This window comes from Cricetulus griseus, chromosome 9 (assembly GCF_003668045.3).
Source record: "Cricetulus griseus strain 17A/GY chromosome 9, alternate assembly CriGri-PICRH-1.0, whole genome shotgun sequence".
In the NCBI taxonomy this organism is placed as follows: Eukaryota; Metazoa; Chordata; class Mammalia; order Rodentia; family Cricetidae; genus Cricetulus; species Cricetulus griseus.
This window is the reverse complement of record NC_048602.1, coordinates 9615395-9636495: the sequence shown is the minus strand read 5'-3', so window position 1 is coordinate 9636495 and position 21101 is coordinate 9615395. Positions and strand designations below refer to the sequence as shown.

Here is a 21101-nt window from a genome sequence, read left to right as displayed (position 1 = left end):
TGGCTTTTTTATTTTTGGAGAACTTGCTCCCTAGACCAAAGTGGCCTGAGATCCACCAGTCTTTGATGGGATTAACAAGGTGTGCGCCACTACTGCTCAGCCTCTAGTAAGGGGCTTTTACCAAGGGTTCCGCAGCAAAGCCAGTTTCATCTGGGGGACATGGAATTTCAAATTCTAAGCCCTCGTCGGGCGGTGGTGGCGCCTTAAATCCCAATCACTCTGCACTCGGGAGGCAGACGGACTTCTGTGAGTTCGAGACCAGCCTGGCCCACAAGAGCTAGTTCCAGGACAGCCTCCAAAGCCACAGAGAAACCCTGACTCAAAACAGAAAAAAAAAAAAAACCCAAAAATTCCAGGGCCTCAAGGTAGCCCTGACTACCTAGCACCTGGGAGACTGCTAGGATCAACTGTGTCTGGATAGCCCAGCATACTCAAACGTAAGTCCACTCAACCACCACACGGGGGCACTGCACACAAAGGCACCATGACACCTAGCTTTCATCTTTAGCAGGGGATGGCTGGTCACTCCCCAACTATACTGCCTTCTCTGTAGACCAGGCTGGCCTTGAGCTCAGAGACTTGCCTCTGCCTCCCAAGTGCTGGGATGAAAGGAGCGTGCCACTAACACCGGGCCTATACTGCCTTCTCAAAACCCAGAATTTCCCCTTCCTGGGAATTCTATCAGACAGGCTATGTGCCTGGTACACCTGCGGCCCAGCCCTACCATTGGCCAACACTGTAGCTCTAAAAACAAAACGAACAGAAAGAAAGCAGACACAGACCAGGATTATGAATGAGGCAATTTATTAACCCAGCATCCTTTGTTCTAATGCTTCTTGTTGGCAGCTGCCACCTGTGGAAGACAGAAGCCATCAGTGCGGGTCTCAAGTCACTGTGTGCCAGGCCCTCTACTAAGATCCCAAGTTCAAAGCTCAAGTCTTCTAAGACCCTTAAAAGGTGGAGTCTGTAGCAGAGAAAACTAGGCCAACCTCAGGGCTCCTGTTTATACCTCTGCTTTTCAGGGTGAGATCACTTGACCCAAAAAGGTAGCAGGAATGAAATCACTCCAGTGTCTGGGCCTGAACCAGCCTACCACCCCATCTCCACCTCCCCCTAAGTGCCCACACCTGGTGTCCAGAGGGGATGAGAGCTAAAGTGGTCTGTAGCACGCAGGTCTAATTCACACAAGTCCGAGGAGGACTGGGCTCTGCATCATACCCCAGCACCTACATTAGTCCTTCTCTGCCCCCCCCCCCATGTGCCCCAACAGGAGCAAGGAGTGGGGCACCTCTCACCTGTCCGGCAATTCTGTCCAGATCTCTCTGTCCCTGAGGTGTTAGCTTGCGGCCCCTGTGCAAAGAAAAAATCAGTCCTTGGATGAGTACAGCCCCCCAAGACAGAAGAAAGCACCAAGCGATGGAACCACTATGCTCGCCAAGCCCCGCTAGTGCCCTAGCCAGCTGCATCCTAAGGAGCTGGGGGCAGGAGCGGGAGACCCCTGGGAGCTGACGGGGTGTCGTTTGTGCAAGCATTAGATCAAAAGCCCCGAAAAAAATCAATTGGGAAAAGTTAACGAGCAGGCTAATGAAAGTGGACAGTCGCTAAATTACCTTCCCAGAGCCAGAGAGGCCTGGGCAAGGCCCTCCCTGTCTGCCTTCTGGCGGCTCTGGACCTCCATTTGCAGGGAGGCTCAGCAGCTTCACCATAAGTCACCCATGGGCAGCGACCACGCCGACCCAGGCACAACCCTGCATACCCATCTTGGTCCTTTTCCACCATCTTCAGCCCCTCCAGGGCTTGGAGGACGCGGCGGGCCACACTCTTGGAGCCTCTGCTGAAGTGGCTGGGTCTGACACCGTTTCTCTGCCGTCCTCCGTAGATCTTGGTCATGGAGCCGACCCCGGCACCACCGCGGAGGTACAGGTGCCGTGCTGTGGAAGCTGGGGGAGGGGCAAGAGGGTGCCTTAGGACCACCTTCCACACTCACTGTGTGAAATGAGGCAATTCCTCACCATTTTACAGGGGAAAACACAACACATCAAAACTGGGGCTTGACACCCCTGGTTCCTTGTCCCTCCCCGGTAACTCTTCCAAGGCTGACTGACCCCGTGTTCCAGGCAAGATTCACCAAGTGTGCCCATCTCCACATGCCTGAGGCAGGAGAGTGGAAAAGGACCTTCTACAGCAGCTCAGCCACTTTCTGTAGGGGGTACCTCAAACTTGGAGCCTCAGCCATGGGAACAGGACCACTGTTCTTGGGGGCAGCCCCTTGGCATGTCAAACAAGCTTCAGCAAATCCTAGGCCATGCCCCATGGCGCTGAGCTGGCACCCCCGAGCACTCAACCAATGAAATAAAACAGCCTCAAGGGCTGCATGGTACCAGGGCCCAGGCAATTCGACATTCCCAGTTAACACGAAGACTCACAGCCCATATACTAACCAAGCCCCTGCCATTTAGGCAAGAAGGGATTTGGGCCACCTTATTGCTCTGCCTGGCTAGGGAACAGAGAGGGATGTCTTCACCCCTAAGCGAACACTAGGAATCTGGACCAGCTGCCACCTCTCTTCTGGCTCTCCAAAGCCACTGGGCAAGTAAGTAGAAATTCATTTTAGGGACTCCAGCTAGGTCTGTGTAAATGACCCACGAGTGGGCTCCCCCGATACGCCCACCCGTCTGGCTCCCACAGCCTGCTTCTAGCCCTAAACCACAGCCCCATACCTTTCATGAGCCAACACACTCATTTGGTGTCATTTCCTATCTTCTTGGGACGTGACATGACCAGAAAAAACCCACTCGATGGCCACTCTGCTACCCCTAATGCCAGAAGCTGTCTGCGCTGAGTGATCTGCTCTTCCTTAGGGCAGGGGAGCTTGCTTTCCCTAAGCTGGGCCCAGGGATCAACATCAGCCTGGACACATATACACAGCAGGTGCCAACAGCGCCAAAGGCAAACAACTGCTCTAGCTGCAAGCTCACTGGCCAGGGACGGAGGGAAGAGCAACAAAGCTCCCCAACCTTCTCTCATGGGGATGGAAGAGTTCTTTTCAGCACCACACAAAAACCATCTCTTGGAAAACCACCTGTCAGCCACTTACAGAGTTTGTGGGCATTCCTAGCACACTTTTAATTGTCACTGAATTTCAGAGGGTCAGAGACAGGGCTTTAGCCCTGAATGTCTCACCACCCTAGGGAGCTACACCCAGGAGGGGCTTGTGTCCTTCACGCCAACTTGCTCGAAGACTTCATGAGGCACTGCAGCTTAGCAGCAACCGAAGAACTTGTGCTAAGCTCAGAGTGGTGCATCCTGACCAGTGACCTCAAAGTGTTGGAGGAACCTCGTGAATTTCTCACCCTGACCCTTCTTGGCCAAACTAAGGAAAAAGTGCTTTCTTAGCCCCAATTCACCCCCCTAACGAAGAGACTTCCTATCAATGTCACACTGAACACCCCGCCCTCTCCCACCTCATCACCCTCTAGCCCCAAATCCAATCACAAGCGCCGGAATTAAAGGCGAGAGCTACCAGGCTGATTCCATTCATTGCTAACCCTTTCCCAACTTTAGGTTTGAGATGCAGTTCAGGAATGCTTGCTTAGCACACACAGAGCACAGAACTCAACTCTCAGCACTTGGCTGCCAGTGGCCAGCCTGGCCCACTTAGCCAACTCCTGGCCAAACAGGAATACATGGTGAGACCCTGTCTTAAACACACACACACCAACTGGTGGGCCCTGCACATGCAGGACACACCCCCCATACCAATCTCGGAAAAATAGGACAACCAATTCTGCATGTGATGTCGAGAACGCATCTATTAATCAGTCACCCCACCCAGAGAAAATCAGTATTTTCTTTTTGCAATTCTAAATCCAAGCTGTCCCAACCTGGAACACTGACAATATTCCGTACACTTGCTTCTGAGAAAGGGGGAAGGTGTATCTCAGCTAGGCCTCACCGATGGTGTAGCCAGGGAAGCCACCTTCTCTACATCACCCTTATTCTAAAAAAACCAAAAAAACAAAAAACAATGCGTTGGCAGGTGGATGCACCAACCTTTTCCCACACTGTGGAATTGACCTTTTGGTTTTCAGAGGCTGTGTTGAGTCATGATGGTCCCTGTGCCCATGCCAAAGCCTGAAACAAAGTGGATCCCATGGACATTTGACTTATTAATAAACTTCAATGTAAATTTATAAACTGCTTCACATTCTTGAAGTGACCAGCAACCTGTACAAGGGCCAACTTGTTCCCTGTGATCTGGTGAGTTCTCAGGCTGGGGTCCCTTAGCAAAGGCCTTGGCACAACCCAGCACTGCTCCCACCCTGCAGAATCAAGACTACAGACGACTGCTTACAGAACTCCAAAGCATCCAACAGGATCCATAGCTCCAGAGGGAAATCCAAAATTTTTGTTTTGGGCACTCGGACAAGGGGTGGCACTCCCAACTTGCCAATCGTTCAGTCAAAAAGGACTTGGTAGAGATGAATTTGAATTTAAATGCTACACCATTGAACAGTCAAGTGAGCACCTATAAGTAAAATATCTTTTTGTTCCCAGGCTTCCTTTCAGGTCCAAATTATCAGAGCACGAGGTCTGTCTAGTAACAGTAGGCAGGGGAAGGGGTCCCTGCCCGGGGTCACCCAGCTCCCCGTCCCCAGCCAAAGGCCCCAGTCCTCACCAGCTCGTGTGTAGAACCAGTTCTCATCATAGGGGGCAAGCTCTTTATGTTTGGCCAGCTTGACTGTGTCCACCCATTCGGGGACTTTCAGCTTCCCGGACCTGGGACCAAGAGAATCGGGAGAAGCAGAAATTGCCATTAAGCGACTTCAGATTCCCTCCTCCCCAACCATTCCCCCGCCAGCGGGACAAACTCGGAAGGACGAAGCAGGGCGGACGGTACCCTGCCACCCAGAAGAACCAGCCAGGCACTGGAGGGAGGCTCACAGCTTACAGTTGTGCGTGCCTGTGTGTGTGCGCGTGGCTCAGGGGTGCGTTTTAAAGATCTCATTTATTTATTATGCATACAACATTCTGCTCCCATGTCTATCTGCACACCAGAAGAGGGCACAGATCCCATTACAGATGCTTGCGAGCCACCATGTGGGTTGCTGGGACTTGAACCCAGGACCTTCTGGAAGAGCAGAGGCAGTGCTCCCGACCTCGGAGCCACCTCTCCACCCCCGGCCCGGGACCACTTACTTTTTGAGGAAGGCTGCCAGGGCTCTGACGAACTCCTGCTGGTTAACGTCTTTTACAGTGACTCCAGGCATCTGGAAGGGAAAAGGAGGGCGAGCATGTCAATGCGAGCGGCTCGGTGCAAGCAAACCAACCAACCAAGCAGCCAAGCCAGCCAGCCAACCCACCCAAACCCGCGCGGATCTGGCTCCGGCTCGTCACCCCCCACCCCTGCTCTGCTGCTCTCCACCGTCCCCGGGCCGCACCGGGCTGCTCGCAGCGCCCCGCTGCCTCCTCCGCTGCCCGCCGGAGCCTCCGGGCTGCCGGCTTGCGGCGATCGGGCATGTCCGGGCCTGCCGCTCGCACGTGGCCGCGGCTCCCCGGGGGGCGGAGCGGCCCCGCGCCGGGTTCTCCCCCACCGCGGTGCCCGGGCACGAGCTCTTGGGGCCCGGCGAGGCCGGCCCCGTGGCCCCGCGCACACAGCCAGCCCCACAGCCCTCGCTTACCGTGCGGCCTCCGCGCTGCCAGCCAGGGGAAAGGGAGCGACGGGGTTTCCCGGGCGCACAAGTCGGGCGTCGAGTCTCGCGAGACTTCGCAGCGCTCGCGAGAGCGCCGCCGCTGCCGCCGCCGCCGCCTCTCTGAGGGCGAGCGTGGCTTCGCCTCCACCTCAACTGGGCGGGGCTGCGAGCGGAAGGGGCGGAGGATCCAAGAGAAGGGACTCTGGGATTAGAGGAGCCGGGGGGCGGGGTCTAGTTCCCTCCTTCCGTTTCCTCCGGTGTGTTGCGAAACCGGAGAAAGCCGCCGGCCCGGCTGGGGCCTCGTGAGATGGGCGGGCACGGGAGAGGCCGAGAAGCACTGAGGGCGGAAGTGCGGGCGCAGCTGGGAGAGCGCGAAAGGACAGCGGGGTTCGGCGCGAGACCCTGTTCCCTTTCCTGGCGAAGCGGCGCTTCCCGGGCCGGAAGTGGTTGCAGTAAGGGCGGAACCGGGGCGGGAGACTCAGGGAAAGGGCAAGGATGACGCGCGGGCCCTTACTCCTTTTGTCCCTCCTGCCGGTTCTCGCGAGAGCGGGACCGCACGGCGGCTCCACCCTTCTTTGGGCGGAAATGGCTTCGGCTCGCTTGACGCCGGCGGAGTGGAACTGCGGCCCGGGGAGCGGGGAGGAGATTAGGGCGGGGACAGCGAGGCAGAGGCGGGACGTGGGCGGAGGCTCAGCTCTGCCACCTAGTGGCGGCGTCTGTGTCGCTCAGCCCGCCAGCCTCGCCTGTTTGTCCCTGGAGAGTCGTTATCAGCGCAGGTCGATAACTTTATATTATTATTATTATTATTATTATTATTATTATTAATGATTATTATTTTATTATCATTATATTATATTATATTATCATCATCATTATCATTTTATTATTATTATCATTATATTATTATTATCATTATCTTATATTATCATTGAAATCATTATATTGTTATTATTATCATTATCTTATTATATTATCATTATCATCATTATCATTATTTTATGTCATCATTTTATATTATTATTATTATTATTATTATTATTATTATTATTATTATTTATGGTTTTTCAAGACAGGTTTTCTCTGTGTAGCTTTGGAGGCTGTCCTGGCACTCGCTCTGGAGACCAGGCTGGCCTCGAACTCACAGAGATCCGTCTGCCTCTGCCTCCCGAGTGCTGGGATTAAATGCGAGCACCACTAACGCTGGTCGATAACTTTATTATTGTTATTGTTGCTGTTGCTGTTTTGAGACAGGCCCTCATCGATTAGCCAAATCTGCCTTAAAAACTTTGTATTTATCCAGGGCTGTCTTTGAACTGGCGATCCCCCCCCCCTCCTCCCCGGCTTCATGCTACAGCACACCGAGCATTGCCAGGCTCGGGATTTGGTCGTCTCCATCAATCAGCATTCCACCCCACTGGGCGCATAAAATGTTTGAATGTTTGAGGCTGTGGTACCCACAGATGATTAAATGTTATTCAAGATTAAAAAAAAAAAAAGAAATGAGGGTCAATGAGATGGTTCAGAAGATCTAAGTGCTTGATGTGCAAGCCTGATGACCAGAGTTTGATTCGTGGGATCCATGGTGGTGGCGCACGCCTTTAATCCCAGCACTCGGGAGGCAGAGGCAGGAGGATCTCTGTGAGGTTGAGGCCAGCCTGGTCTACAGAGCAAGTGCCAGGACAGCCAAGAGCGATACACAGAGAAACCCTGTTTCAAAAGACCAAAAGAAAAAGAACCAGCTACAGAAATTCGTCCTCTGACTTCCACAGACTCATCCATACACACAATTAAAAGTAAAATAATAAATAATAAATAATAAATAAAAAATCCTAAAACACCAAAATGGGCTGGGCATAGTGATGGTCCTAACACTCAGGAGGCAGAGGCAGGGGGATTACTGCAAATTTCAGGCTAGGCTGGTTTACATACTGAGTTCTAAGCCAGCCAAACACAAGGAGACTTTGTGTCAAAACCCCCAAACCAAAATAACGTCAATACAAAAACCACCTACAAGATTAGTCAAGTGAGGGCTTTTTCCATAGTTGGAGTGTGAGGATTAATCCCTTGCTGGCTTCATACCAGGAGGCCACTGGTTAGGGGTGGGAGGGGGGCTCTGTTGGAGAAATGAGGAAGCTTCCTGCATCCCTTCCTTCCTGTTTGAAGTGAAGCCCCCCAGCAGGACACACCCAGCACGACAGTGGTTTGCCCAAGGGCATGGGGCCCTGTGACAATAAATAAACTAAACCCCCTTCCAAACTGAGGGAAAAAAAAATCCTTAAGCTGTTTCTATGTGGTATTTGGTCAGGGTGACATGGACGCTCGGTGTATCCATGTGGATTCGGCACCTGTCACAGATGTGTGACTTTGGGGGACAGTAGATAGAGGGAGAATCTGTGTGAGCGGGGGTGACATATGGAAGGAACCCTTTTTATCTCATTGATCTTCCAGGTGGGCATACACAGCAGCGGGTTCCATCGTGGCATTTTCATGCTTGGCCTTCCCCTTGCCCCCTAGCGCTCCCACTGGTTCCCTTCCTCCCGCTAGTGGGTCACCATTTTGTGCTCCTGTTACGTGGAATCCATCGCCCTCCTTCCCACCTCCCTTAGATTTCTTTCTCCCCTCCAGGACTTCCCTTATAATTTCATGACCCCTCTCCCACATAGAAGTACAAAAACATAATTTTAAATCTATGTTCTGTTCATTTGCAGTTTTTGTCTTTCTCAGTCTGTCTGGCTTCCAGTTCTATCATTTTCTTATTTCTTTCTCTCTCTTATTTATTATGGATACAGTATTCTGCCAGCATTTATGCCTGCACACCAGCAGAGGGCGCCAGGTCTCATTATAGATGGTTGTGAGCCACTATGTAGTTGCTGGGAATAGAACTCAGGACCTCTGGAAGAGTAGTCAGTGCTCTTAAACCTCTGAGCCATCTCTCCAGCCCCTTTGTTTGTTTGAGACAGGGTTTCTGGCTGTCCTGGAACTCCCTCTGTAGACGAGTCTGGCCTCGAACTCACAGAGATCCAACTGCCTCTGCCTCCCAAATGCTGGGTGGGATTCAAGTTGTGAGCCACGACCACCTCGATTCATTACTTTTTTATGGCTTCAAAGTTTTTCACTGTTTATATGTGCCATACGTTGTTCCTCTGGATTGGAAATCTCGAGTACAGATGGATATGCAAATATCTTTGAGTCCTATGGATTTATATACCCAAGCAGGTCCATACAGTAGTTTCATTTTCCATTTTAAAACTTGTTTTAGGTTTATTGTATGTATGTATAAGTGTTTTGCAGCCTGGTGCCCAGCGATTCCAGAAGAGGACATCTGATGCTCTGGCACTGGAGTTATGGTGGTTTTAAGCCACCATGTGGGTTCTGGGAACTGAACCTAGGTCCTCTGCAAAAATCAACAAATGCTTCTAACCACCCGAGCCATCTGCAGCCCTTTATTGTTTCATTTTTTGATGAACCCTGAACAGATTTCCATGGTGGCTGCACAAGCTCGTTTCCACCATCTGTGAAAGGGGTGTTCTTTCTTTGCATTTCCACCAGTATTTATTATTATTATTGAAGGGACCGGCTCCCCTTTTCGGCAGCCATGACAGTAACACGTGCTCGCCATGACCTTGTCTTAGTCACTAGAAGTCAGATGCCTGCCTCGTGGCAAGGAACCAATCAGAAGTTAGCTGGTGGCGCTATGCTTTATGACACTGGGTGTGCTTTACGGACAAGTGCACAGCAATGATGCGCAGAGCATAGCAACCACCCTGTGAGGGCCTATGGGCCATAACAACCAGTTGACCAATCAACACAGGACAAACCCTCCAAGTCTGGAGGCACACCAATCCTGAGCCTGTGCGTACCCCTAGACACTCCCCTTATGCTGCCCTACAAGATCTCTCTGCAGCCCCTTCGAGCTGTCTTTGCTAGCCATCCTCCATGGCGGGTGGGTGAAAGACCCGAGCTAACATGGGGTTAGATCGTTAAAAAAACAATAAAGCCTCATGCAGTTTGCAGCAAGTTTTCGAATCTGCCTGGTGATTGGGGTGACTGCGGTCGTGGGCTGGGACCCCGGAGGCCTGAGCTTTCCGGGGGTCTAACATTATTAATTTTCTTGGTGATAACAATAATTAATTATGCAGCTGGGGCTTTGATAAAACACCGTGGTCAAGGTAACCTATAGAAAAAAATAGAGTTTATTTGGGTTTATGGTTCCGGAGGGTTAAGAGTCCATCATGGCTGGAACAGGGAGCTAAGAGCTCATATTTTCAAAACAAGCACAAAATAGAGTGCAAACTGGAAGTGACTTTTCATTTCAAAGCCCACCCCTAGTGACATACTTCCTTCAGAAAGGCTGCACCGTCTAAACCTCCACAAACGGGGCCATCAACTGGGGACCAAGGATTCAAATGCCCAAGACCATAGGGTATATTTGTCACTCAAACTACCACAATAACCTGTTTTGATTGGGGTAAATAGAATCTCAATGTGGTTTTGTGTGGTGTGGTGTGGTGTGTGTGTGTGTGTGTATGTGTGTGTGTGTGTGTTTGTGTGTGTGTCTGTGTGTCTGTGTGTCTGTGCGCACGTGCTACAATGGCAAGTCAATCAGAAGACAACCTCTAGTACTGTCAACCTTCTGCCTTGTTTGAGGCAGTGTCTTTTGCCATTTGCTGCCTGTAAGGAACTTGTAACCAGGCAGGCAAAGGCCTGGCTGAAGAAAGATTAAAAGAAAAGGAGCATAGGCCTACTACCCGGCCATTGTAGATATAAGAGTGAGAATGTGTGGAGTGTGGTAAAGTGTGATTAGCATGATTTAGCAAACTATTTGAGGGACCAGCTCAGAACTGGAACTTCAGAGTGGACCATGACTCTGTGTCCTAGAGCTCTCCCTCGCTAACCTGAAACAACCAGTCCATCAAGCTGAGTGCCTGAACCTGATACCACCACCCCGGGCCCTCAGGAGACTCACAGCCTGAATCCAGAGGAACAGAAGAGATGAGCCCGAACCTTCGCGGCCGCTGCAGGAGATGCCCCCCCCCCAATTGTCTGTGGTTCTTAGGATTGTTTGCTTATGCTTGTGTGTGTTACTTTGACCTAAGTGTGAAGCAAAACTTATATACTCAAAACCAACTCGCTGAGTCTGTCATGTCATTCCTCCCAGGTCAAAACCTGGTAAGGGCTTGAGATACTGCCTGCACCAGGCTAGCCAACTCATGAGCTTCTGAGACCCTCTGCTTTCCATCTTGCAGTGTGATCTCTGGGATTACAGATGTGCACCATAACACCTGGGTCCACATGGGTTATAGGGACTCAAACTCAGATCTGCGCATTTGTGTGGCAGCCACTGAGATGTCTCTCCAGCCACTCAATGAAGTTTTCCTTTTTGTTTCTCATTTTTATTTATGTGTATGGCTGTTTTGCCTGCAAGTATGTCTGTGTACTACATGGGTGCCTGGTAACCATAGAGGCCAGAAGAGGGTTTTAGGTTCCCTGCACCTGGAGTTATTTGACAGTTGTGAGTGGCCATTGCAGGTGCTGGGAACTCAAACATGGAAGAGCAACCCGTGCTCTTATCCACTGAGCCATCTCTCTGGCCCTTGAGTCCTCTGTCTAAGGTGTAGTTGGCAAACATATTTTTTTTTTTTTTTTCACATCCTGTAGGCTGTTCCCCAGGTCCCACCCACTAGTAACTGGAAATACTGCTTTCTGTAAAACTAAAAGGAAGCAAAATGAAAATGAATGGCCTTAGGGCAGGAAGTCGGTGCTTTTGAGTGTTGCCAACAGACTGCACTAACTTAGTAGGGAACACAATTCCTAGGAGTTGGACGGAACCTGTTTATTCAGTCGTGCATACTGATAAAGAGCACAATAGGCCTGTCCTCTTTGAGTAATTATTCTGGTGCTTGGGGATGCAGATTGATACTAACACAGTTTAGAGTGATCAAGTCTGTACCTTTCGAGGAACATAAAGGCCTGAAGAGCTTCACACAGATATGGAATGGGGCTAGATCGTGCTTTTGGGGAAAGCTCCGAATCCCATGACGGTCTACACAGTACTGATTACCGGCTATGGAGCTTGAGCATAGGGTTGCAAAGCTAGCTATGGGAGGGGGGATGGGGTAAGTGTGAACCAGGACTGGGGATGCAATCAGTGTTAGAGGTCATTTTCTTCCCTGGGCTGTGAGTTCCTGTAGGCTGGAGTGACCATGATCCGGATATTCAAAAGTCAGAAGGTGAAACGTGCTCTTGAAACAGCCTGTGTTGTTGCAGGGAGGGGTCTTGTGTGGAGAGGAGTGACGAGGGCATTTCACGGTTGGAAACTTACTGTCATTTTTGTAGAGTATCAAGAGGGGTTGAGGGGGTTGGAGAGAGAGATGGCTCGGTGGTTAAGAGCACTGACTGCTCTTTCAGAGGATCTGGGTTCAATTCCCAACACCCACGTGGCAGCTCACAACTGTAATTCCAGCTCCAGAGGACCTGACACCCATGGCCAAGCACCAATGCATATAAAATAAAAATTAATAAATTAAAGAAACAGGTTGATACAAAAGCTTAGACGGGGAGGATATACTCAACATTCGGATCAGGCAGAGGGTAGGGCGTGGAACAGGGAACCAGTGTTCACAGTGCAGCCAGCGGCTGAAACCTCAGGTGTGTCCTGGGCCTGGAGCCTAGTAGCTCCCTGGCAGCAGGTAAAGGGAGCTGTACTCAGAGAGCTGGAATATGGAAACAAGCAATTCGTGCACACACTTGAGAGTGTGTGTGTGAGCATGCTCAGCTCTTGGCAGACTCTCAGTGTGTACTTCTGGCTAGCCAGGAACACTCTATATAGAATATATATATATATATATATATATATATATATATATATATATATATATATAACCTCAGACTCATAGAGGTTCACCTGCTGCTTCTTCCCAGAAGGGAGTGTGAGGATCAAAAGCTAAATTCTTTTTTTTTTTTAATTTTTTATTTTTTTTCTTTTTCGAGACAGGGTTTCTCTTTGTAGCTTTGAAGGCTATCCTGGAACTCACTCTGGAGACCAGGCTGGCCTCAAACTCACAGAGATCCGCCTGCCTCTGCCTCCTAAAGGCGTGTGCCACCAATGCCTGGCTAAAAGCTAAATTCTTGTCTTCCCTGTTCTTAAGGCTGACCTCTGTAGGTTTTCTGTCCTCCCTCAGGCTCCACTCGGGGTTCATAGGACTAGAAAGATTAGTTAACTAGCTGGTGGTCTGAAAAGCTGGGAGTAGGCCTCCTCTCTGCTCCCTCTCCCACCATCTCTTTATTTAAAAGATGTATGCCCCAGCTAACTTCTTGCTGAGTTACACTAGTAAAACCAGCCTCTTTCTCTTTAATTAGTTTATTGGTGTGTGTGTGTGTGTGTGTGTGTGTGTGTGTGTGCAACAGAGTCAGAGGATAACATCCTGGAATTTTTCTCACCTTCTACCTTCATGTGGGTCTTTGGGCTCACAGTCAGACCCTTGGGTGTATTATCGAGCACTTTCCTTGCTTGCCACCATGGTATTCTGGTATGCCTCTTCCTTTTGTACCTTTTGGCTGTGACCTTGGAACACTGGGAACCCTTGCTCAGCCAGGGGCAGCAGAGTCTTAACTGAGGTGCCTTTGCGGTGCTTCCCTGCCTACCCGTGACTCTGTGGGCTCAGTCATCTGTCACTGGAGCTAGCGAGTCTTAGGCAGGTCCATTAAAGGGCACTCGTCTATCTAAGTTATAACTAGGAAGGGACAAAAGGAGTGAGTCTGGCTGTAGTCTTCTGTTCTCTTACATCTCCCCCTGTTAGTGCTGCAGGTTCCGTATTCTGCAGTCTGCTGTGGAGCAGGAAGAGCCCACCTTCTCAAGGCCTCGTGTTATGAGAACACGTGTTATGAGAACAGGGCATTGTTGGGTCTTACCGTCTCTCATCATCTTGAATAAAAAGAGGGATGCAGGTCATGCCTGGGGAACAGTTATCAGGTATGCTGCTGAGCTCTGAGTTCCCCCACCCACAGCAGGACAGGTGTCCTGTCTGCAAGGACTCCAAGAGGATCCCACAGCAGAGGACTAACAAATATATGCGCTATTATTAGCTGGGCCTGGTGTCTCATAAGAACCTGGTACTTCCAACACGAAGTAAGCTAGTGTAGGAAGAGTGCCATGAGTTTGAGGCTAGCCTGGCTTACAAAATGAGTTGGAAGGCAACCAGGCTAGAGCTAGATCCTACCTCGAAACCAACCAATTGTGCCTGGAGAGATAGTGCAACACTTAAGCACATTGGCTGCACTTCCAAAGGACCCCAAGGTTCAATTCCTAGCACTCACATAGCTGCTCACAGCCAACTAGAATTCCAGAAGAACGGCTGCCCTCTTCTGACCTTCTTGAGCAACAGCATGGACACAGTGCACAGACACAGATGCAGGCAAAAGAGCCTTGCACATCAACAAGGCAAAAAGGCCGGCCGGTGGTGGTGCATGCCTTTAATTCCAGCATTTGGGAGGCAGAGGCAGGTGGATCTCTGTGAGTTCCAGGCCAGCCTGGTCTCCAGAGCTAGTTCCAGGACAGCTAGGGCTGTCACACAGAGAAACCCTGTCTCGAAAACCACACAAAAAGAGATCCTCCTGCCTCTGCCTCCCGAGTGCAGGGATCAAAGGCGTACGCCACCAACGCCCAGCCCGGTGGCACACATCTTTAATCTTAGTTCTCAGGAGGCAGAGGCAGGTGAACTTCTGAGATCGAGGTCAGCCGGGTCTACAGAGTGAGTTCCAGGACAGCTAGGGCTACACAGAGAAACCCTGCTTGGAAAAACAAACAAAACATTGGACTGGGTTTTATATTGTGATATTAATACTAACATGAGAGCTTGGGGATAAGCAAGAAAAGGTTAAATGTGTGTGTGTGTGTGTGTGTGTGTGTGTGTGTGTGTGTGTGTGTGTGAAGTTGACAAGGGGTCAGTTGTACTGGTTAGCTTGTCAACTTGATATAAGCTGGAGTCATCTGGAAAGAAGGATCCTCAACTCAGAAAATGCCCCCATCAGGCAGATCTGTGGGGCAGTCTCTTGATTAATGGTTGAAGTGGGAGGGCCCAGCCTGTGGTGTGTGTGGTACCGACTCTGGGCAGGGGGTCCTAAGTTGTGTAAGAAAGCAGACTGAGCAAATCATGAAGAACAGTGAGCAGCGCCCCTCTGTAGCCTCTGCTTCAGTTCCTGCCTTGACTTCCTTCCTCCAGTGACTGCCTTAGGACATGTCAGTCAAATAGCCCCTCTCCTCTCCAAGTGGCCTTGGTCATGGGGCTCATCACAGCAATAGAAAGCAGATGAGGACACCAGCCCAAAACACTACACAATGAGAACCTTGGTAGAAAAAGGGGGAGACACTTGTAAAAACCTGCTTCTGCCTGATATGTTCCCTGCAGCCTCAAAACCTTCATTCTGTGCTTTGTACAATGTCAAGGCCTGGCAACAAGGAGGAGTCCTGATTGTTTTCTAGAAAACTCCCTTGACCTGTTGGGCTAACCACTTTTCTCTCTTTCAGCATAGATTACAGGCTTGCTGTTGGGACTCAACAAACAGAAAGCATTCTCTCTAGTCTTTGATCAAGTATTATATTTTCTGGTTTACACATTGTCTGAGATGGGCCTTGTTGTTCTGGGCAAACACTGTGCCTCTGTGCTACAGGCCTGGACCCTCGACAGTGACTTTTCCTAGTTAGAAAGGTTCTTGATAAAGATTAACTTGGTTCTTGCTGTCCTGATCGGCTTCCACCTTCCCATCTGGAAAATGTCATGGTGGATGAGTATCAAATTAGTATTCTACTGGCCAAAGTTGACCGAAGCTATGCTATTTGGCCAATATAACATTTAAAGAAGGCTGTCCCAATGTTTGAAAATTATTATAAGATGTTGAACACAGAAACCCAGTTTACCGATTTCTCTTGAAAAACCAGAGGACGATGGCAATGCGGAGTCCAGGTTTCTGCTGGGTCTAATGGACAAGGCTAAAGAAGGCTGCCTGTAGGTAAGACATGGGGTCTGTTCCCCAGCCTCTATCAGGCCATCTGCACTCCGCTATACAGTCTACCTGGCCCCAGTTAGGCATCTCAATTTGTGGCTCTCTGGATAGCAGAGAACAGGTTATATCTGGTACAGGGCAGGTGATACCACATCGATAACCACGCCCCCCCCAGTACCTTTCTTTTAAAATAATTTATTTGTATTTTATGTACAATGGTGCTGTGCCCACATGTATGTCTAGGTGAGGCTACTTAATCCCCTGGAACAGGAGTTACAGACAGTTGTGAGCTGCCATGTGGTTGCTGGGAATTGAACTGGGGTTCTCTGGAAGAGCAGCCAGTGCTCTTAACCATGGGGCCATCTCTCCAGCCCCTCTGTTACTTTTATGAGGGCATAGTTAGAAGTCCAAGCTCATGGCTTTTTTTTTTTTTTTTTTTTTTTTTTTTACTTTATTGCTGTTTGTAGCTATCCTGCCTCAGCCTCATGAGTGCTGGGATTACAGGTGTGAGCCACCATGCCTGGCTCTGTGGTAGTTACTAAGTATACAACTTCTATTTTGGGAAGTGAGTCAAATAGTACTTTCTGTCAATCAGGGTAGACTAGGTTATGCTGTGATAATAAACTCTATCTCAATGGCTTAAACGGCAAATGTTTATTTCTTGCTTACAGAAACCTACATACAGAGTGAACAGATTCTTGTATTTTCACATGCAGAGATAGATGTGAGCACACAGGCATATATAGAACATAAACTCTTGCAAAAATGTATTTAGATATGGTCCTCTTCAACTGCCCGGCTGCCTCTGCGAGGGACTTAAAGAGGGCCAGAGGACACCCACCTCCAGTCAAGGAAATACCCACACTACAAAAGGAAACTGAAAGCTTAAAAAAAAAAAAAAAGGCTGAAGCTTCCATCACATTAAATCCTATGCAAAATGCATAAATAAAATACCAAATGTGCAGCGCCTGCAGTTTGTTGACTCTTTGTCCCTGTGAGGCAGCCTCCACCTCTCGTTTCTAGCTGAGGAGGGAGATAGATCCCAGACGCCCAATGTGCAGAGAGACTGAGGAGGCTGGACTCGGCCGGAGAGGCGGGCCCGCAGGCTGGAACCCTCTTCCCGCCGGGGGAGCTGTGGCAGAAAGGAAGGGGCAGGTCCAGGTCAGACCCAATCCACCGCCCCTCACTCTGGCTGTGGTCTATCCCACCCTCCTGTGTCCTCACTCCTGCCTTCAGCAATGCTTTCTTCATCCCGCCACCAAAGCTACCATGCTCTGTCTTGCTCAGAACATGCCCAGGTCCCCTTTGAACAGCTGCTGGTCCAGACCCAGAAGTCACATCTTATACTCAGAAGCCCCCAGCCTAATCTCTCTCACTTCCCGCAGATCCTCTAGACCCGACGCTGCACTGGACGGGGCACTCTCAGCCTTCACCCCTGTTCCCTGGAACTCTCTCCTTCCTCACAGTTCTTCCAGTCTTGCCAGGGTCTCCAGGTTCCCCAGCCACAACAGAAGCTCCTGGAAGGCAGTTATCCGTCCTAGTCCAGACCCTGGTTACTGCACTCCCTTCCCAGACTTGAGCAGGAAGCTAGGGTCTAGAGACCAGGCTCTTCATTGTCTTGCTAAATGCTGGCCTGGAAAGTCTACAGCCCAGGACCTGGTTTTCCTTGCTATCAAGGCACTGACATCTGTCATTCAGAACCAAACTGGTAAAGAGTGACTCACTGAACCTCGTTCAACGGTAGTCTCTGAGGCCAGGCTGAGCAACTTAGGGGCCTGAACCTGAGGACATTAAATAGTGTCTGTCCCATCTTGGCTAGCCTCTGCTGATTCTGATAGCCTCCATTTACCAACCAATCTGATCTCATTCTCTCTTCTCAGGAAGGGTTACCTGGTGGACCACAGGGGTGGAGCAGAGAGATCCAGGCAGGGTTTGGGGGGACAGACGGGGTCAGGCGGGGAGCCTGGGATGAATCTTTCAGACCTACAAGGGCCTCAGCTGCCTCTCGCTGCAACTGGCGCTCTGAGGGGCCAGATGTCCAGGCCAGGCAAGAGGCTCCAGGGGCCTGCAGAGGAAGGGGGGAGGGGCAGACTGGGAACCCTCACTTTCATGCACCCTGCAAGTGCTCCCTTCAGTCCCCTGCTTGTCCCTTCTGCAGATTCAACCTCCTCCCAGGCCCTTGGAGGCCACTTCTTTCCCAAGACCTGTGGCTGCAGCAGAAGAGAGTCGGGGGTGCCACAGGACTGGAGTATCAGAGTCGAACATCTGGAAAAAGGACAGACACATGGGGAGTGGGTGGGGTGTTCTGACTTGGGAACGAAGTTCCAGGCTGGTCACTGGACTCTGGGCTTGGGCAATTTGCTTTCTATAAAATGAGAATCTCATCCAAGTTTTCCCTCCCTGTGAAGGTTACAGGGAACTGTTGGTGTCAGGTTTTCAAAAGCAGATAAAATACCCAGTGGGGCTAGGATCGCTGTCTGCCCCACTAGCCTGCTTTCTCCAGCCCAGCTTCCACCGCCCTGAGGAATTCCACCTTCTGGAAACCTGGATGGCTTCTGGTCTATCACTGTGCCTTACCCCCGTGGCCCTCTGTGTCATCAGACAACCCTACCCTATCCTATCCTGTTTCAGAAGCTTGAGCAGGTCAAGGCTCAAGCTTGTTCAAGGTCAAGGCGTGTGCTAGGTGTTATTACCATGACAGCCTCAGACGAGTGAGTAGCAGCTAGAAGTCACTGATGGTAAAACAGGCTCTGAGAGGTGCAGATATTGTCCAAGCCTCTCAGTTAGGAAATGGTAGCACAGTTGAGATCTGCCTGTCTGTTAGTCTGAGACCCTTTTCCTTTTGAGACAAGAATTTTATGTAGCCCAGGCTGACCTTGTAGAGTGTAGCTGAAGATTACCCTGAAGTCCTGACATTCCTGGCTCAACCTTCCAAGTACTGGGATTGATTACAGGTGTGCACCATCACACTTGGCCAGAAACTTTCTTCTGTCATGTTCCTACTTACGTGTGAGGCAGGTTAGGGGGTCCTTGGGGCTCTCCAGAAAGTGGAGCTGCCAGTACGGAGCGAGATCCTGGGCAGGTTGGGAGGGTTCCATGAGTGGGCAGCCGGAGAGAGGTGCCAGGGTCAAAGCCTGAGGAGGGCAAGAGAAGCAGAGTGGATGGGCTCAGGGACCATGGCTGGCCGCCCTCTACCCACTTGTGTCCCTCTCCTCTCCCCTTTCTGGTGCAGTGGCAACCTAGCATTCAGGTATCTGTGAGGTGAGAGGAGGATGAGCTTCTTACCAGGGAAGGGATGTAGAGGGACAGCAGGTTCCTGGCATAGCAAGCGGCACACTACTGGAGGTGGCATTGAGAGGCCTGGGGGCAGCCAGTGTCCAGGGCCCCAAGGCCCAGGAGGCACTGGTGTCCAGGGTAAAGGCAAGGCTTCCTGGGGGCGACTGAGCAGCAGAGGCCCATAGTTCTCCTGTAAGGGGAGAGGGCCCAGGGCAAAGGTACGAGCCTGCAGAAGCAGGCCTGCTCCAGGGTGACGGCAGGACCCGAAACTACAGGTGGCTCTTTAAGTCCCAGCTTCTTTCACCCACAGGTCTCAAGACTCACTGAAGATCACATCACAAGTCAGGGTTAGACTGCAGCCCAGTGCAGAGGACACAGAGGACAGTGTGGGCAGGAGCTGGGCGAGGACTCATCCCTCAGGACTCAGGTCTCCTTACCTTCCCAGGCGGTGTCAGCACCAGTGGGACTGCTCCATGGGGACTCTGAGGCTGGGGTGCTATGTTCTCCTTTCCAGCTGTGAGGAGATCCCAGGGGGAGATCCAGCGCACCCCTTTCCTGACCTCTATGTTACCCCGTCTTCAGCTAAGTTCTCATCTCCCTTTGACATCTTTAGTCTTCTCTCTTTCCCCCACAGAGCCCAGGCTGGTTTTGAACCCATGATCTTCCTGTCTCCACTTTCACGTGTTATCATGCCCAGGCCTGTTCTGTGGCTTTGCTTCTGTGACCCAGCCCTCCTACTCAGACAGGGTCTGGTTTGGTAGCTTGGGTTGGCTTCCAGCTCCCTCTCCTCTGCCCTTACCTCTCCAGGGCTGGGGTTACAGACAGGCTGCTCACCATGCTCCACTCCTCAGTTTCCTTTTTTAATTTATTGTGTGTTTGTGGGCTATGGTGTGCGTGTGGAGGCCACGGGACAATTCTGGGGAGCCAGCTCTCTCCTTTGACCTCTAGGTAGGGTCTGAGGATTGAGCTCAGGTCACCAGGTTTGTGCCGCAAATCCCTTGACCCTGAGCCACCTGTCCCATCCCCCACTGCTAGCTTCAGCTGTCACGGCACCCTTGCCCACATTTTAAAATAAACCTTTATTCTTCTGTGCATGAGTGTTCTGCCTGCACCTATGCCTGTTCACCACATGTGTGAAGTTGCCTGCCTGCTGAGGCCCGAGGAGACGGGTTTTGGAACTGGAGCTACAGATGTTGGGAGCCGCCTAGTGAGGCAGTGCTCTTGGCTGCTGCCTCATCGCTGCAGCCCCTTTCGGGGGGCCCTGAGGGTTGGAGGGGGTGAGGCCCAGAGAAAGGAAACACCTTGCCCAAGGCCACACACTGACTTAGTTTCAGGACAGGGAGCCTAGTCCTTACACTTAGTACATCCTGTCCCATCCCCAACCAGACAGACACTCACAAGGGACCCCTGGTCGAATGGCTCCCTTCTTGACACGGAGGGAAGCTTTCAGAGGGGTTGCCCCTTTCATCAGGCCCTGAGCCAGGTGCCTTTTCAGCTGTGCCTCCTGCTGCCTGCGCAAGGCCACTTGGGCAGCCATGACTCTGCGACGCTCTCTAAGGGGGGGGGGTTGCGAGTCAAAAGTCAGCCTTTTGGAGGAGACCCTCCCCCACAGCCACACTCACAGAATGAGGACACATTTGTGGCACTCGCAAGCCTGGAAGAGGCAGAGGCGCTTGTGGCCCTTGAGATGGGCTGTGACACCATGGTTGCGACAGCGGGCACAGGTCGGAGAGCGACTGACAGGTCTCCTGGGAATGAGCTCTGTGCTCTGGGGGACTCTGGTCTCAATCCCTGGGGAAGAGTCAGCAGAGCAGTGGTGGAGAGCAGGTGCTTCGTTGGGGTCCATGGATCTAGGGGCAGGAGTGGCGGCTCAGGACAGATCCACAGGCTCTGTCCTAACCAGCCCTTCTGCTTTTGGGAAGCCATATCTGTGCTTATCCATTTTGCCCCGCTTAGGACCCAGCCTTCTCCTCTCTGCACCCCAAAACCTTTCCCATAGACCCCCCCTCTCAGAAACGACTCTTTCCTTTCTCAAGTATTTGTTCAATACAAACATTCTTCTCTTCTGCTGTGCACAGTTGCCAGCTTCAGGCAGGGATGTGTTTGCCTTCCCAGAGCCCTCAAGCATGC

At 51.1% G+C, this 21101-nt stretch overlaps 2 protein-coding genes across 3 annotated transcripts; both read right to left on the bottom strand.

Moving 5' to 3' along the window:
* Positions 1 to 787: 787 nt before the first annotated feature.
* Positions 788 to 5797, bottom strand: LOC100759352 (ribosomal protein S19). 2 transcript variants are annotated; one of them, XM_027430373.2, is made up of 6 exons: positions 5682 to 5797; positions 5200 to 5270; positions 4679 to 4779; positions 1757 to 1940; positions 1296 to 1350; positions 788 to 853 (listed from the first exon to the last, which is right to left on the bottom strand). In XM_027430373.2, exons 2-6 carry the CDS (start codon positions 5268 to 5270, stop codon positions 827 to 829), a joined length of 438 nt encoding a protein of 145 aa, XP_027286174.1. In that variant the 5' UTR covers positions 5682 to 5797; the 3' UTR covers positions 788 to 826. The 2 variants fall into 2 exon arrangements, with proteins under 2 accessions (XP_027286174.1, XP_027286175.1); XM_027430374.2 differs by lacking the exons at positions 5200 to 5270; positions 5682 to 5797 and adding exons at positions 4054 to 4134; positions 4355 to 4528.
* A 10917-nt stretch (positions 5798 to 16714) lies between these two features.
* Dmrtc2 (DMRT like family C2) lies at positions 16715 to 20817 on the bottom strand. Its single transcript, XM_027430617.2, has 8 exons — positions 20594 to 20817; positions 20370 to 20524; positions 19409 to 19485; positions 18981 to 19161; positions 18703 to 18829; positions 17900 to 17960; positions 17586 to 17760; positions 16715 to 16827 (listed from the first exon to the last, which is right to left on the bottom strand). Exons 1-8 carry the CDS (start codon positions 20815 to 20817, stop codon positions 16715 to 16717), a joined length of 1113 nt encoding a protein of 370 aa, XP_027286418.1.
* Positions 20818 to 21101: the final 284 nt, after the last annotated feature.